The sequence below is a fragment of the Manis pentadactyla genome, chromosome 5 (assembly GCF_030020395.1).
Source record: "Manis pentadactyla isolate mManPen7 chromosome 5, mManPen7.hap1, whole genome shotgun sequence".
NCBI lineage: Eukaryota > Metazoa > Chordata > Mammalia > Pholidota > Manidae > Manis > Manis pentadactyla.
The window spans coordinates 78,110,423-78,127,063 of NC_080023.1; the positions used below are offsets into that span (position 1 = coordinate 78,110,423).

At 33.9% G+C, this 16,641-nt stretch overlaps 1 protein-coding gene across 1 annotated transcript in view; it reads left to right on the plus strand.

Annotated features, from left to right (window-relative positions):
• GRID2 (glutamate ionotropic receptor delta type subunit 2) overlaps positions 1-16,641 on the plus strand; it is a 1,430,685-nt gene that overhangs the window by 901,387 nt on the left and 512,657 nt on the right. Inside the window, exon 5 of the mRNA XM_057502448.1 lies at positions 10,234-10,287. Within this exon, the coding sequence (XP_057358431.1) occupies positions 10,234-10,287 (54 nt within the window). The remainder of the gene's footprint in view (positions 1-10,233; positions 10,288-16,641) is intronic.

Here is a 16,641-nt window from a genome sequence, read left to right on the forward strand (position 1 = left end):
AGATCATGTGTTAGGTGGAAAAAAATATATAGAGCCCCATAGGTGGTCAGTGGAGAAATGTGGGAAGCACAAGAGTGTGGTGATAAACTGATGCTGCAGATTCCCTAAGGAAGGAAGAAGAAAGGGACAGCACTATTGAAATGATTAATTTCCTTTTTTGGAAGACTGCCTATTTTACTCTGAAGAGAGGGGAGAAATGAAATTACGAAGGGGTGTATTCATTTGTAAGTGGAAATAATAGCAACTACCTTCAAAGAGTTGTTAGGAGACTTACATGAAGAGAGGCACTAAAATGCTAAAATGTTCACCATTATTCTTCATAGGTAATACACAGTTCCAAAATGTTAGCTATTATTGTTCAAATAAGTATTGGTTTTTGTTTTTGTTTTTGTTTTGAATTTAGAAGGGCAGAAATTTGAGGGCTTGAAACCATTTCTACCTGTTGCTCCTTATTAATTATTTGTTTAAATAGGAAACACAGGTGCTTGTGAAGTCGTTAGGAAAATGAACTAGAGAACCCAGGTAAAGGTTGAATGTCATTAGGAAAATGGACTAAAGAACCCAGGTAAAGGTTGACTGCCATGGAGTATGAGGGTCGAGTGAAGCTGAACATATGCACAAGCAGACAAATGGCTAGTTAGAATTAAGTGTCCGGTAGGGATTAGAAGTGGTGAATTTGTAGTGACCCTATACCATACATTTGTGTGATCCATTTCTAGGGAAAATGGAATAGTGTATTCTAAGACATGCAAGTGGCATTTACAATAGCTCTATTCGTTTTGTAGAAATTGTGCAATTATAAACATTGGAAGATAAAAGTACCTATAAATAAATTTTTTAAAAACTTTAAAGAAAGTAGTAAGAGGTTCAACATCAATGAAAACTCTAAAAAGTGTCAGATGATTTTGAATGTTCTTTTATCATGTGATCATAGCATAGGTTCCTTTGTCAAACTCTGTATTTCTGTTCAACAAATGACATTTTGTTTGAGCAGTTAGCAGTTGGTGCCTCAGTTTCAACTGACATATTGTTACTAAACACAGTTCTAACACCATAAGGTGATTTGTCAGTGGCGAGGAAAAGATGGTTTATATTTCACCATACTGAAATAGCACAGATGGGAGAGTCAATTGCTTGAAATTCTGGAAAATGTCCATGCTGTCAAGTCCAACATCATTGAAAACATATTTTACAGTAGGCCACAAGGCATACTTTTTATAGAAGAAACCATGAAAGAAATTTAGAAACCACAGAAAACTTAATGGTCTTGTTTTGATTTTGTAAAATGTTCAGGGATCATACCTCCAGTGAGCTTAAATGCCTTGAGAATGACCAACAAAATTAGTTTAGGAATATGGCCATGGAAGTTCATATTTTACATTTCTTTATTTTTCTTTTGGATACTTTGTATATCAAAATTAATAAGTCCTTTTGAATTTTTTTCCTCTGTGGGAAATCTTTTGATTCTAGAACCATCAGCATTTTATACCTTTCTTGATATTCTAAACATATATTCAGCAGAATCCCTGTGAAATATTATAAAAGCCCAAGGATAAAGAATATTGAACCAGGAATGTCTTTTAATGAGTAACAATCAGCTTCCAGAGTGGCCTCATCAATGATGAGCTATTGATAACCCAGAATATGGCTGAGTTACACAGAGAATGGTATAAACCAATTAACTACTGAAAAAAGATGCTTAATTTCCTTTTTACCTTGTTGCCACAATATCTAAGAATCAGTGTTGCTTTTCTCTTCTAGAAGCTTTTGGCCCTTTGTCCTATGGCGACAATCAAAAGTTTTGTTATGATGAAAGCTGGGACAGAGACCTCCATGAAATGAAGGAGGGAGTCGTGTGCATGTCTCCCTGGGGAGGAAAAGCAATCCAGGAGGCAAAGTGAGGGCAAGGTGGAGCCATACCAGAGGAGCAGCAAGAAAGTGACTCCACCTGAAAAAGAGGGCGTGAGGGACATTAAACACCAAACAGCCCTCACAGCTGGGTACATAGCTAAACACAATTTAATTAAAGCTGGAATATAAGTTTGTTCAGAGTGTTAGACAACACTGTGATTAAACATTGGCTGCACAATTTATATATGCATATAAATGCTTGATGAGTTCATCAGTAGATCAATTGCTTGTATTCTGAAAAGAATATGGAAACTAAGACTCACTGAAAGAAAAGCAAATTTTCTTACACCACTTCAAGGCTAGCGGTTGTGTAGTAGAATGGTAGATGAAATCACCTACATTTCTCACATTCTTCCATGGTTCTTTCTCTCTCTCTCAAAGTTGTAAGTAAGTTATACAGTGGAATTCAAATACCCAAAGCTCTAGTGTATACACACAGTGTTCTACAATATTCAGTTTAACAGTCATTATTTTAATTTTGAATAAAGCCTAATGGTTTCTGAAACTTGGATAAAAAGGGTTATGAAAACATGATGTAGGAAGAACATTTACAAGTTATTGATTCTTTCTTCCACAACTGGCTTTGTGATTTGGGTTAGTTATTTCAGTTTCTTCATATGTAAGGTGGATATAAATGTAGTGCTCACATCATAAGTACACTTTGAGCACTGAATAAGTTATTATATATAGAAAAGAACTTACAATATTGTAGGTACTTTAGATACATTCACCCATTTAATCCTCACTACATAGCTGTGAAAAAAAGCACTGTTTATTTAATCAGGACTGAGACTCAGAGTAAATAACATATCTGAATGTCAATAAGGAGATCTGGAATTTGAACTCAAGTCCAATTATTCAAATTTTTTTTTTCTAATGCCTTTTAGCCTCCAAACTCTGAGGTCCTTGACTATGGAGAGTTTAAATATGATACTTCTATATTTCATTACCACATAAGTAATTAAGATCTCCTCAGCTGCGAAAATGTGACGAGTCATTTTCCGGTTATTTATTTATTTATTTGTAATTAAATGCCATCTAATGACTTCTTTTCACTACAGGTTTATCAAGTGATTTAGTCCCAGGGGAAGTAAGGACAGACACAGATATATAAACATGAGTTAGGTTATATATATAGTTATCTTTTTCTTACAAACAGCATTTAGTGAAAATCTGCCTTGTGCCTGGCAACAAATTTTACTCAGACCCAACTGTATGTCACTAATTATTCTAAGGTTAGAGACTGGTAGTCGAAATGAAATTCTTACTTCTGTGAAGCTTAAATCCTAGTGCACAGAAAGAGATAGTAACTAAGTGTGTGTGTCTGCCTCGTGTGGGGTAAGTGCGTGGGGGAAGAAAGGCTGGGTGATCATGGAATCATGCTGATGAAGTGATGTGCATGCAGAGACCTCCATGAAATGAAGGAGGGAGTCGTGTGCATGTCTCCCTGGGGAGGAAGAGCAAGCCAGGAGGCAAGGTGGAGCCATACCGGAGGACCCGGCAAGAAAGTGACTCCACCTGAAAAAGAGGGCGTGAGGGATATTAAACCCAGAATAGCCCTCACAGCTGGGTACATAGCTAAACACAATTTAATTAAAGCTGGAATAGAAGTTTGCTCAGAGTGTTAGACAAGCACAAGCATGAGGACAATACTGCCTGGGGTTACAGAGACAGATGTGGGAAAGAATTTGACATTTACTTCAGTCTTTGAATTGTGAGAAACACTTTGTCAAGGGGAAAGGATAGAGAAGGATCAAAAGGGACAAAGCAAAGGCATGAAGTTCACAGTGGTGAAGGGCCTGAAGGTTGCATTTTGATGTGGTCGATAGGCTTCTCTGTAAGATGCCTTTTTTCCCCCTTTATTTGCTTCAAGACAGCAAGAAAACCTTTTTTCATAAATCCCAGCATTTAAGTGCCAATGTGACCCCAAATCGTTTTAAATCCTGATGAAATCCAAGTAAGATCTCATATTTATTTGTTTGCCAGTTTTACTTATGAATTAATTTATTCTGCCAAGGATCATTTAGCTATTTTATAAAAAATGAATATTTTAACTTAATTCCCTTTTTGTGCCAAAGATTAACATATTAGAAGATGGTAAAACAGGCAAGACAAGGGATGAGTGGTTCTTCAACTATCACTACTCTTCCTAATTGTTTTAGGATAACATACTTTAAATCACTACAGCAACATCTAAAAGAGCTCTGAAACCAGCAGAAACTCAAACAGAATTAAAACAGGAACACAGCGGTCTCCTGCACTTGCAAGAACTGTCAAATCTTTTTCTATATCCTCATCAGGCAAAGTATTGAAATCATTAATTCACTTTTAACCACTATTCAATCTCTGTTCAATAATATAGGACAAAGTAATGTCAGTCTACATCATACAATAAACGCAGATTCTCTATTTTCTTGCATTAGTGCCCATCTTTCCATATTAAGAAGCATAGCAGGTAGCATACTGTTGGCCAGATCTCAGCAGTGGCGTATTTCCATCTCCCAGGGGGTGTGGGAAGACCCAACTGCACCGCAGTAACAATAATTCTAGCATATCCGTTTATGAAATAACTTTGGCAGTAGTGGCAAGAGGATTTGGATGAAAGGTATTTGCGGTCTTCCAGCTGGAAGACCAGAGCAGAGATTCTAAAGCAAAAGGCACAGAGTGGGATGGCAGATAGTGGCTGCTTGGATAAGAACAGAAGAGTGTTGGGGATCCATGCTGAGCTCAAATGGAAATGCAAACAAGGCAGTCATTTCAGAATAGCCCCATGCTGCCCACTATCAGCTCAAGGGATTACTGATGCCATCTGCTGGGCATACTTGGGATTTAAAAATGAAATCTACACAAATAGTCCCATGTCTCCTTGCACTGTGGCTTCAGTTCTTCTAGTGAGAAACAAGCTACCAAAAAACCAAGCAGTGCAAATGAATCCCGGGTCATATACATGTTTATTATGCCTTAAGAACGCTAGAGGTTTGAATTATCACTCTGCATTTCACAGAATTATACTATTCAATTACATTTGGCTTTCTTAGCAGAAATCTGTGGTAGTATAGGTTGGTACTTTAACCATACAGGATACTCAGGCAACTGGACATAGAGTTTATACTCTAAATCCATGATCCCTTGTGAAAATTCTACTGTACACTGTTAACTTTATTCATGATATACTCCATTTCTATACTATCTTGCAGAAGAGTATAGTGGTTTTGTTTTGTCCTTCTTAATTTTTCCATGTATTTGTTTTTGTGGAAATTTTCCTCTGTTGGCTGTGCTTTCTGTAGGATTATTATAAGTCTCAGATTTTAAAATTATAAAATTCCTCTTGATGCTTCAATAAAATTTTAGAACTTTTAGAATATATGGCTCAATTAACATTCATTCTAGTCTACTTCTCCCCAAAACTACTAATCCTATGAGGTTTGTAGTAGGAAAAATTGATTCCATAGTCACATCCATTTGGAATATTCTATATTCTTGGAGTTCCATAAAGCCTATTAACTAAAATATGAGGGTATAGTATTTATTGGGAGTTTGCCATGTGCCATCATGCATTTACTCTTCATTATGATTCTCTTATGTAGGCGCTATCATTGGCCCTAGTGACAAAGAAACTGAGGTTTACAGGGTTGATAGTCCGTTCAAAGCCACACTGTAAGAAAATGGAGGCTTTGACTCTTCCTTTAGAGCTCATGCTCATAAATCTGAAGCCACATATCTGAAAATATTAATAAATGAAAAAATATTATTTATGAATATGTCTTTTATGTTAACTACATTACTGATATGTGAAAAGCTTGGAGGAATAATGCAGTAATGACATCTCTTTAACTTTGCTTAACCTAGCATTTCTAAATATATTTGGCAGCCGAATGCTTACAAATGTTAGTGGAAGTTGCATCCCTTCTGTCAGTCAAACAGTCCTAGAAAAGACTAAGAGAAGCTACAGAATTGCTATTGCCGAGGAGGCAGGAAAGGAGTAGCTCTTATATTTCTCTGGCCATTTGTTCCAGAATAGCTGCTGGTGTCCTTCCCCAGGCAGGCCACTCATGATACCCACCTGACAATTCTGAATGGGCAGGAATCAGAAGTGACACCGCAATCATTGCTGTTGTAGGTGCTCAGAGTACTGATGCCCTTTGCAAAAACGTGTAATGTTTAGTATGTCCTGCAAAGGGAACAAGCTTAATTTAGTCAAGCCACAGACTGAGTGAAAAACAGCATGTTGCTGTTACTGTTTAGTCAATTAAATTGTCCTTTGTGCTAGTAGGAACTGTTCCACATTTATTACCAGTGAAATACACGCTCTGGCAGTTTCTTTGCTTCCAATTGTCTTATATTTAGCACATCCAAAGATGTGAGAGGGAATGATGGAAGACATGGTGGTAAATTGTCAGGCTTTTCTGAAGATTCCAAACTTTTCAAGTTCCTGCCAGTGACAGATGGTCCGTCCTTACTCATCGCTTGTCTTCCTGAAGGGACTCGATTTCCCCCCCCCTTTTTTTACTCAATTTCCTTAAAGTAACCTCAGCTTCTTGGGAGGCAGGGTAGTCTCATTTGGTTCAACTACATTACTTTATGTCGATGGGGCAGCAATTCCATGTGAACATGCAACATGCTCTGTTTACATTATTAATGTACACGTGTGTAGTGATAAGAGAGAAGCATGGGGTAAGAGGGAGAGGAGAAACAGATTAGCAAAGACAATCCATTTTTCTTTTCTTTGATTTTGATAACTAGGGTTGAACTTTTTCTTCTTATTGACTTGCTACTTTCTTTTGCTAAACCCAGAATAATGTACTCTTTTGGGCAGTGTTTCCTATCATTCTGGTAATGAAATATATTTTTTTAGGATCTTCAATATTTAACTGTAATCTAAAACTTTTTGAAATTTTGGTTTAAAAAATAGTGTTTACTAACTTGCTAGACACTTATAAGAATCCACAGAATGAGAACAAACAACTAGCTTAAATATAAAATAGGTTCTCACTGAAAAAAGGGAAAATTTCAATTGAATTGCTTAATTTAGCCTTTCATTGGCTTCAGATATGTTTCCTGCTAAAAGAGGAGATGCAATACTTAGGTAAGGAAGATGGAGAAAGGAAACAATTTTCCCAATTTGAGTTCTAATGTAACTGAAGCAATAAATACAATGGTTTAAAAAAATCCTAGGATGCTTTACAATCACTTCTTAATCTTTTATCCAGAAGTAATTCAGCCCTTCAACTTAGTAATACCACTGGTTCAGAATGGCATTATTTAGACTGAAGTGTATCAAATAGAAAGGGACTAATATTACTAAAAAATATATAAATTATTAAATGAACTGATATAGGATTTACAATAGTTAGCTGGCTTTTGTTATCCACACATGTAGCTGAGAATTTTTTTATGTAAATATGTCTCTCCTAAGAATGTTCACTATGTATTAGTTTACTATATATCAGCTCAGTTTGATAATATGTGAAAAACATTAACAACATTATCCCTTGTTTTTAGCTTTCTTTTAACTCTACTAAAATTGTACTTCTCTGTGCATACATATATACATCTATATATAGATGTATATATATAAATGTTTATGTATAGTGTATAGCAGTAGATTATATACATATATATAATTACATTAAATCTTTGCTATACCTACACTAATCATTTAAGTGAAGGAACTCAACTCAACGCCCACTAGGTTTCCAAAGTCTAGGCTATGGACTCTGTCATTTTTCATGTCCTTTATTAAATGCTCCTTCCATTAGAGATATCAGTTACCTTTTTAATTAGCCTCTTTTTCACACTGCTCACTTTTAGTAACATTCAATTAAATCAGAGAACTGAAGCCACTCCTTTGGTTATGCATGAAGATGTTAAACTTAATCTAAGGAAAGTATATTCTGCTTTTCATGACAGTTCCTCAGATAATGAATGAAGCATTAACTCTTTGTATATAACATAGCAATAAAAAAATCAAAGTTTCTTTATAATATGATGTCACAGTAATGCAAAGATTTTAGTTGTCATACATGTATAGTTTGGTGTATAATTAAGAGACGAAAAATCTACCTTTCAAATCTTAAGTACCTTTTTGGTGTAATTTGTTTTCCTTCCCCAAAGAAATGGGCTCATAAAAAAAGTCCTGAATGTTCAATATTCATGAAAAGGCCAAAAAGCATTGCATGGTTTTGAAATCATGCCTTAATAAAATCACAGAATTTAAAACTACTATCAGTATGTCCATTAAAATTTATTAAGGTTAGATAAAGTACATAGGAAGACTAACGGAAATGAATGGCATTAGATAAAAATAGGCTAAATTACTCTAATAATTTGACCCAAAACATAATGTCTCAACATAACAGAGGCTTATTTTAAAACAAGTTAGCACAATACCAAACTTAGCGAGTAGGGAAGTGGGGTCTGCTCCATGAACTCGAGCTCTTGTGCTAAATGGTTTATTTCTTTATCTACAGTAATGTGCTAATAATTTTTTCCTTGTTCCAAATTTATACTGCTAACTGTCATGTATTTTAGTATTCATAAGTAAAATGAAAGATGGAGTGAAAGAAGACGATTTTCCTGCTGACCCTAAGCAAAGGAGGGTGGTATAGTTAGTTGAATCATGGCCTTAGCCGTCTTTCTCTTACTGAAACATGAGATTGAGCCTGTACCTCTATAGTGTTTCATGCTTTTGCCTGAAACGTTATTTCAAAACAGAGAGTGTGAAAGATGAGTAAGTTTTATGGTCTAGACCAATTCTCAGTAAGTTACCACTGCAAGTCTCACCTCTTCTTACTTCATAAATGCTGCTGCACAAGATAATCATTTTCCTCTATCAGAGTCTCTGGTTTGTATTCCTTTAAATTCTTACGGAGTTCCCACTTCTTTTCTAATCCTTTTTATTAGTAATAAGTTACTGATGATTTGTCTAAGATGATTAGAGAAAAATAATCATAAACTTAGAAATAAGGGCTGCTATTACTAGTGTAAAGTGTTTTTTTAAAGATAAAAATGAAAACTGCCATGAGTCACATATTCTACATTGTTTCACCTATAAGCTAATCACACGTTTCAAAAAATGATAATAATTGTAATAACTTAAAAATAGGTAACATATCCACACTTCTATGATACTGTATGATCTATATACCTCATTAAGGTCCCAGAGACCAATGTGATGTATATTGAAATACTACACAATTTTATACCAAAATTTTAAAAAAGCAAAGATTCTGCAAATAACTATATACTTTCAGAAAGCATTGAATCATACAAGAAATGTATTTCCAATTGTATTTCTCATGATTCAATGCATCTTTCAGTAGTAATTTCTAGTAGGACAAAGAATAACCAGCAACATGCAATTCACACTTACAACAACTCCTTGCTGGTTATTAGAAAGCATCTTCATTTAAAATCCAATCTTTAAGCATTGTTGCTAAAATTATCAGAATAATATCTTATAAAACAGTCTCACCTATTATATGCCCATATGCCCCATGGCATGAATCATAAGAAAATATCTTAGAATATGTGTGATAAGACTGGATAGAATGTAAACTTTGATACAAAAGCTACTTTCACTATGTGTGCATACGTGCGCGCGCACACACACACACACACACACACACACACACAAGGCTTCCCTTTTTTGACTTAAGCCAAGAACCATTTAGAATCTATCCGAAGTTATTCAGCCAAGATTACTACCTATACATTGTTTGCTTTTCCTTTTACATGTTGTTAGCAATCTAAAAGCTACCAAAATTACTCACTCATAACTTAATGGTAATCGAATGTTTATTGCTTTTAGTCCTTACATTCAGATAATTTTACAATTGGATATCCTTAGAGTGCAGATGTACAAAGCTCTTTGGAACACAGAGCAGTTTGCTTTTTAAAACAACACAGCACTATGCAAGTATACAGGGAAATTTCAGAGGAATGTCAAGCTAGAGCCAGATGGTGAAGGGATATGTGTTTATATTCAGATAGGTAACAGAAAATCATCAAAGTTTATTTGGAACAGGCAATGTAATTTGAATTATACAGTATTATTTATATATATATATTTTTGGTTGACACTTATGTTTTTCTAGGCTTCTGATGAATTATATATTTAAATAACTAGCAAGTCTACAGTGTACTGATACCTCAAATACAAATGCTTCTACAGCATTTAGCTAATGATTTTCCAATTTCCATTGAGTAACAAAGACTTTTCTAACGTGGTACATTTTTTTGCCAATTGCCAAGTGTACCATTTAGATTGGCTTGTTTGTCATGATTAACGCTGACTGATAACTTGTTTGTTTTCTGTTCTAGGTTGTGGAGACTAATTTGGTTGCTTTTGACTGTCACTGGATCATTATAAATGAGGTAAAGCCAACTAAACCTTACTGTTACCTCCAGGGGCTGTTTTCTCATGTATGGGCCCAGCATTTCCTGTAGCCTTGAGTTTCTAAGAGGAAACAGGACACAAAGTAAACTTTCAGCTTACTGAGTAGCTACTGTTAGCTAAAAATAGAATAAGGAATTTAAAAAAATTAGAATGGCTTTGTGTGACTAAAATAAATGGAGAGTGTCTTCCCCGCTGAGTATCTTTCAGCCTTTTTTGTTGGCACACACTGCCTGCTTCAGGAAATCTTCATAAGAAGTAAGTTCTTTGTAAGCAAAGTGAATTTCTCCCAGTGGAGAGCTGGTGTTGCATTTATGTTTCAATGTTGTTTCTAGAACTTTTTATCTATCCCCCCTTACATGCCAAATAAATATGAATATTAATGAACAAGTACAGATATTTTTCTATTCATGAAGACATGGAACTGCTTTAAAATCCATCAACTTGTCAAATTCCTTATAAAAGTTTATTGATTTTTGTAAAGACCATAAGGTTAAAAATATGATACAACATGAGAGCCCTGTGAGATACATTGTTCCACAGTACCTGCCAGTCAGAATCAGAAAGTACAATGAGCAGATAGATCAATCATGGACAGGTTATAAGATCACATACATTTGTCCTCAAAAGACCTAGAACTCAATCACATCTATTACTTATGAATAAAAACCATCTGTTATTTGGAAATGGATACTAAATATTGAATTATAGAATAATAAGTTTTGTTTCTGGAACAAAGTAGCATTTGACATAAAACTTCTAGTTTTGCAACTCAGCAAGGTGAGTTCAGTCCTGTCTATGAAACTGGTCAGTTGTGTTACTGTAAGCTGATATAATCATCCCGTGTCTCAGTTTTTTCATTTGTACAGTAATTATAGTAACATTTATTTTATAAGTTCATAATAATAATGGAGATATTATCTAATGCTTTTAACATAGTAACTGACAAATGACACTGTGTAAATAATAGTACTGTTGTAATGATCATAACTCATTAAAGTTCCTAGATCACTTTTTCATACATTATTTTGTTGAATATTCAATATTTGTTGAAAGTCAGAGAAGTAATGAGGGAATAGGTTCAAAGAGGGTAAATAATTTGCCTTTCCTTATACAGAAAATAATAATTCCAAGTCTCAAGTTGTTTATATATTATATAAACACACACATACATATATTACGCCACATCTTCTTTATCCATTCATTATTGATGATCACTTAGGTTGTTTCTGTATCTTGGCTATTGAAACTAATGCTGCAATTAACATAGAGGTTCTTATATCTTTTTGATTATAATATCTTTTTTTATATAAATTTTTGAGTGATTATTTTAATTTTCTTTGGATAAATACCTAGAATTGGGATTGCTGGGTCATATGGGAGCCCTAGTTTTAAATTTTGATGAACCTCCATACTGTTTTCCATCGTGGCTGCACCAGTCTACATTCCCACTAACAGTGTTGGAGGGTTCCCTTTTCTCAGCAGCCTCACCAACACTTGTTAGTTCTTGTCTTTTTGATAATAGCCATTCTAATGAGTGTAAGGAGATCTCATCATGGTTTTGATTTGTATTTCTCTGATGATTAATGACATTAATTAATGTCAATTTATGATGTCAAATTAAGATGTGTTTTTCTAAAATCCTCATAGGTAATGTGTAAGTGTGAGGTCTGCTTTTCAATGAACTTTTGATAACATAATAATTTTTTAATACCTCTCAGTTTTCCATATAGTATGATTAAACATCAGCCTAGAGGGAAGGGAAAAGGGAAATTTAGCAAATCTTCATGTTAGGTTTTCAAATTAGATATTTTCATTTCTATTTTTCTGCAAGGAGTTTAAAACTTCAGTAAATTAAACAGTTTGCCAAATATTACCCACCTATTAAGTGGTGATTATGGATTTTAAAACTTAGTATTTTCCATCACAAAGCTTTAGTTATTTTTGCTTTGTTTTCTTTTTTTGATAATTCTCATTATATGAGATATTTATAAAACTTCTGATACCTCATTTTATTCTTATAGGAAACATCCTATGCAGTTTTTGTCATTAGTTTAATTATTTTTTAGGTTTCTACTTTTAGAAATAAAAAATCTTCCTAATTCCTTATTTGTATGTCATACCCAATTTTTTATGGGGGACAGATGACACAGGAATGACATAAGCTATAGTCATTTTATTTATTTGTGAATATAATTAGCTAGGAAATAAAGGTGATGTCTTGCCTCCTTAGAGAAATGGATTAATCAAATCAATTCATATACTTAAAATCATTCAGTGGAAATGCCTATTCATTCCATTCTTTGGTAAGGTGGCAGAAGGGACCCCTGACTTTTTTTTTTCCATATCCAATTTAACTTCTAAAACTGTACTTGAATCTTAAAAGCATGAACCCAGGTAGAGCTCTCAGAACACTAGTGGTCATCTATCTACTGCTAATATATCAATTAACAATGTGAATAAATTAATCCTTCACATTCTATAGATGAAACCTGACTAAGTAGACTAGCATGTATTTCACTAGTGATGAGTATCTTGGAAAGAATAACAGTTTATATTTTACTTAGGAGTCATTAGGAGTCATTGCATTCAATTTTATTTTATAAACTATTAGGAGAGCAAATGCTGTCTTTAAACAGATGTTCCATAATTTGGGCCACTATTTTGCAAATAAAACATCCGCACAAACAAAGCAATCTAACTCAATAAATGTGAGAAGTGTGGATGACAGTATAGAAGAGCTCAGTTCTTTTCCTTCATGCTTGGGTTTTTGACTGTTAGCTGCCAGAACTATTTATAACTTCACCTTGGCCGTTACTGAGACCCTTAGCTCTTTTATCCTCATGCCCTCCTTACTAGTCCTCGAGCAGTGGTGTCATTCCTTTTGTATCACCTAGCCTCCAAAAAATCTGGTTCACAGCCCACACTGTTTATATTGGTTATTATTTTTATCAAAACTAGGTTGAGACTCAGAGATCAAGCATGTGTTCTGTATTTTCATCCCTAAGGAAAACCACCATTGCCCGTAGATCTGCGTTCAGCACATTTAGTTCCACAGGACTTCACTCAGCTCCTCATTCTCTCTGAAATGCCTCAGGCAAATTAACTCTCACTTCCTTTATTTCATTCATGGGTTTGTTTATACAAATTTATAATGGATGAATCATAATTTATCTTAGATTCCATAAAAGAAGAAATGTCAATTTCTCAAATTTGCTAGGAAGCTAATACACTCTAAAAATAACAACTATAACAAACCTAACAACATACAAATTTCCATTTGATTGAAAGTGGAAAACATGAATCTAGTTTGGTTTGTGTTGCTACTATTTTGTTGCTAATTTTAAATGGGTTGCAAACATTTATTTAATCCACTCTAAAAATCCAATCGTTTTTTAGAGAGGGCCTATAAATCAAAGTTGGCATTATGCATCATGATACAAATTGATGTAGAAACTTGAAAACAATAAATTTTTTCCATTTGCATTGTTATAATAATGAGAGGCTGTGCTAGCTCATATGGTGTAATCAATCATATGTTAGTACTTGGTGATGGTATTTATCTTCCCCTTGCAATCAGTGGATCCTGCTCAGAACAGCTTTTCCATCTAAGTATTGTCATTCCATCCCTTCAGGGTCCTGAAGCAGATGGCCTAGCACGTTATTTAAGTTTCACAAGTTAGATATTAATATAGGAAGATACACACTGTTCAGAGCCGCAAGAAGCATAGGCTACATGGAACCTCTATTCCCTGATAATCCTGAACCTGACCTTTGGTGTCCTGACTCCTTATTTAAATAGTTTAAACCACTGTTCTTTGTCAATGGCTGCTGGGTGCTGCAGTTAAGGCGAAGTTGTTTTTGTTTAAAAAGCCTGCATATGTAAAGGATTTTTTTCATTTTTTGTAGTTGAGTGATTAATTGGACTGCTCAGTACTAATCTCCCAACCAGACAGTTACCATTCTGCTCCACTTCCTGCTGGTAAATAGCCTAGAGTTGGTTTTGTTCCTTATTTCAACATAATGTTTATGTGATTATTTCACACTCATGTTAAACTTTGTGGTTGTGTCAAAGGATAATGTCTTCTAAAACATGAAGAATATAAACATATTAGAAACAAGAACAACAAAGCATAATCTTTTCAAACTGTACCACATAGTACACTGCTTAATATCATTTTTTAAATCTGCTATATTCAGAATTATTAGTTATTAAAGCATCCCAGTATCTAGACTTAAAATTTCAGGTTTCTATCTTTAGAACATAGTTGAGTGAAATACTACCATTCATTCAATCATTCAGTTATATTTATCAACACTTCTAGGATATCTGCTATGAGCCAGAAACTGTTAGATGCTAAGAGATAAAAGAATACGTAAAGAAGGGAGAAGTCCCTTCTCTTAAATAGTTCATATAATATAACTTGACATCTGATCTAATGGCTTTGAGAGTCTTTTCCTTCCTTGGAATTCTATTAATTTAAGCCTAAAGCTGATATATTACTAAGCTTCAGGAGTAATGCAGTTCTCCTATAATATGTTCTGGGAAGTGCTTGTTTCTGGATGGGGCTATATGCTCACCAGATGTTTAGTCTTCTCTTCCTTCTCTCTTATAGTTTAGGGTCCACCCTACATTAAACTATTACAGAAAAGTGAATAAAAATATTTTCTTGGATGTATTGGCTTGATTCTTAATAATTTTTTATTATTCATGTATAAAGTACTTTTTGGAAAAAAGACTATTCCTTCCTCCTAAGGAAGTAAAATAGAGAAAAATCATGCACAAACATATTTGTTCATTTTTTATTGCAGTATTAATTCTTATATACTCATTCAAATAAGGAATATAATAGGATGAATAATTTCATAATTCAGCTTCTTTAAAATTCTTCAAAATCCAGGAAATATCTGTATATCTTTACAGAAATTAGCAGAATTTAATAGTACTGAGAACTTAGGAGAGTGAGTGGTGAACTAATCCTTTACCTGATTATTTTTAAGAATCTGATGGTTGGAACATTTTTTAATTTCAGAGCATTAGAACAATATAGATTTCAATAGGTTGTACAATAACTTCATATTTTAATAATGAGTTTACTTACATATTTTTTTTTCATTAAGGAGGATCTGAATGTATTAAATATTAAACTGGCTTTCAGTATTTATATAATATTGCATCTGTCACTCTTGAAATGCACCTTTTGAAATGCAGAAGTAAAGTTCAGTAAATATAAAATAACTGCCTAATCAAGTTTTCATATCACTATCAAACTGTTTTTGAGATCAGGTGTCAAAACTAAAACTGCAAGTGAATTTTTTGAGACAGACTGTCTGTTAGCTTCATTCAGAATGGCAGGTTCTTTCCTCCCAGAAAATTACTTTCTTTTCCCTTCCCTAAATAATAATAGGTCAAATATATTCAATTCAAATTGACATTTCCTCAGATATAGTTTAGTTACTTAGACAACTGACAACTTCAGCTTTTGGAACCCATAAAGGTAACCAGTCCTTTCTGTGGATTGGAAAATAGTCTGTTTGAAGACTTTGGCTCATGATAGATAACTTTATTATTCCTTATAAAATCATCAAGCTATTAAATCTATTAAATTCTAGAATAATGTATCTTTATCATTTTAGTTCCTATCATTCATGAATGTTAATCTAAATAATTCTTGCAGGGAATTTTTGTATTCTTGTGTAATTACTTGTGTGTCTTGTGTAATTACTTCAGAGAGTGTCTCTTTCAATGACATTTATAAATTCATACTATGAATAAATGATATTTTGGATGAAGGGCTTGGAGTCTCCCAAGTTCTTTATTGATAAAGTGAGAATAACAGTATCTGAATCAGAATGTAGTTTTTAGCAGAAAATGAGAAATAGGTACTTAGAATTTTGCCTAATATAGAGATGTAATAAATGTAAGTATTCTGTGCTGATTGACAGTTTATCATGGGTGGAGCAGACAGAAATGGTGCTGCTTGACAAAATGTTGATAAATTTTAGTATTGCTAAAGAAAAGCAATACCACATATACAACATGGTTTAGTTAATATCATGAGAAAGTGGTAGAATTTTTCACTGCTTTTTAAATGAAAATTTCCATCTGTATATGGAATTTTTAAATAAGGAGTTTTTAAAGGTGTAAAGACATTGAACAATATTAGCTAATTTTAAAAGATTTCTGGTTAAAGTTTAAGCTTAAAATAGAAATGACAGGATATTGGTTAATTCTGCTTTGTGAGTAGATGACAGAGAATTAAAAAGTGACCTGCTTTTTGCCAGACAGAGTTTTTGGTGGCCAATGAAATGACCCAGACTAAAGGAAAAAGACG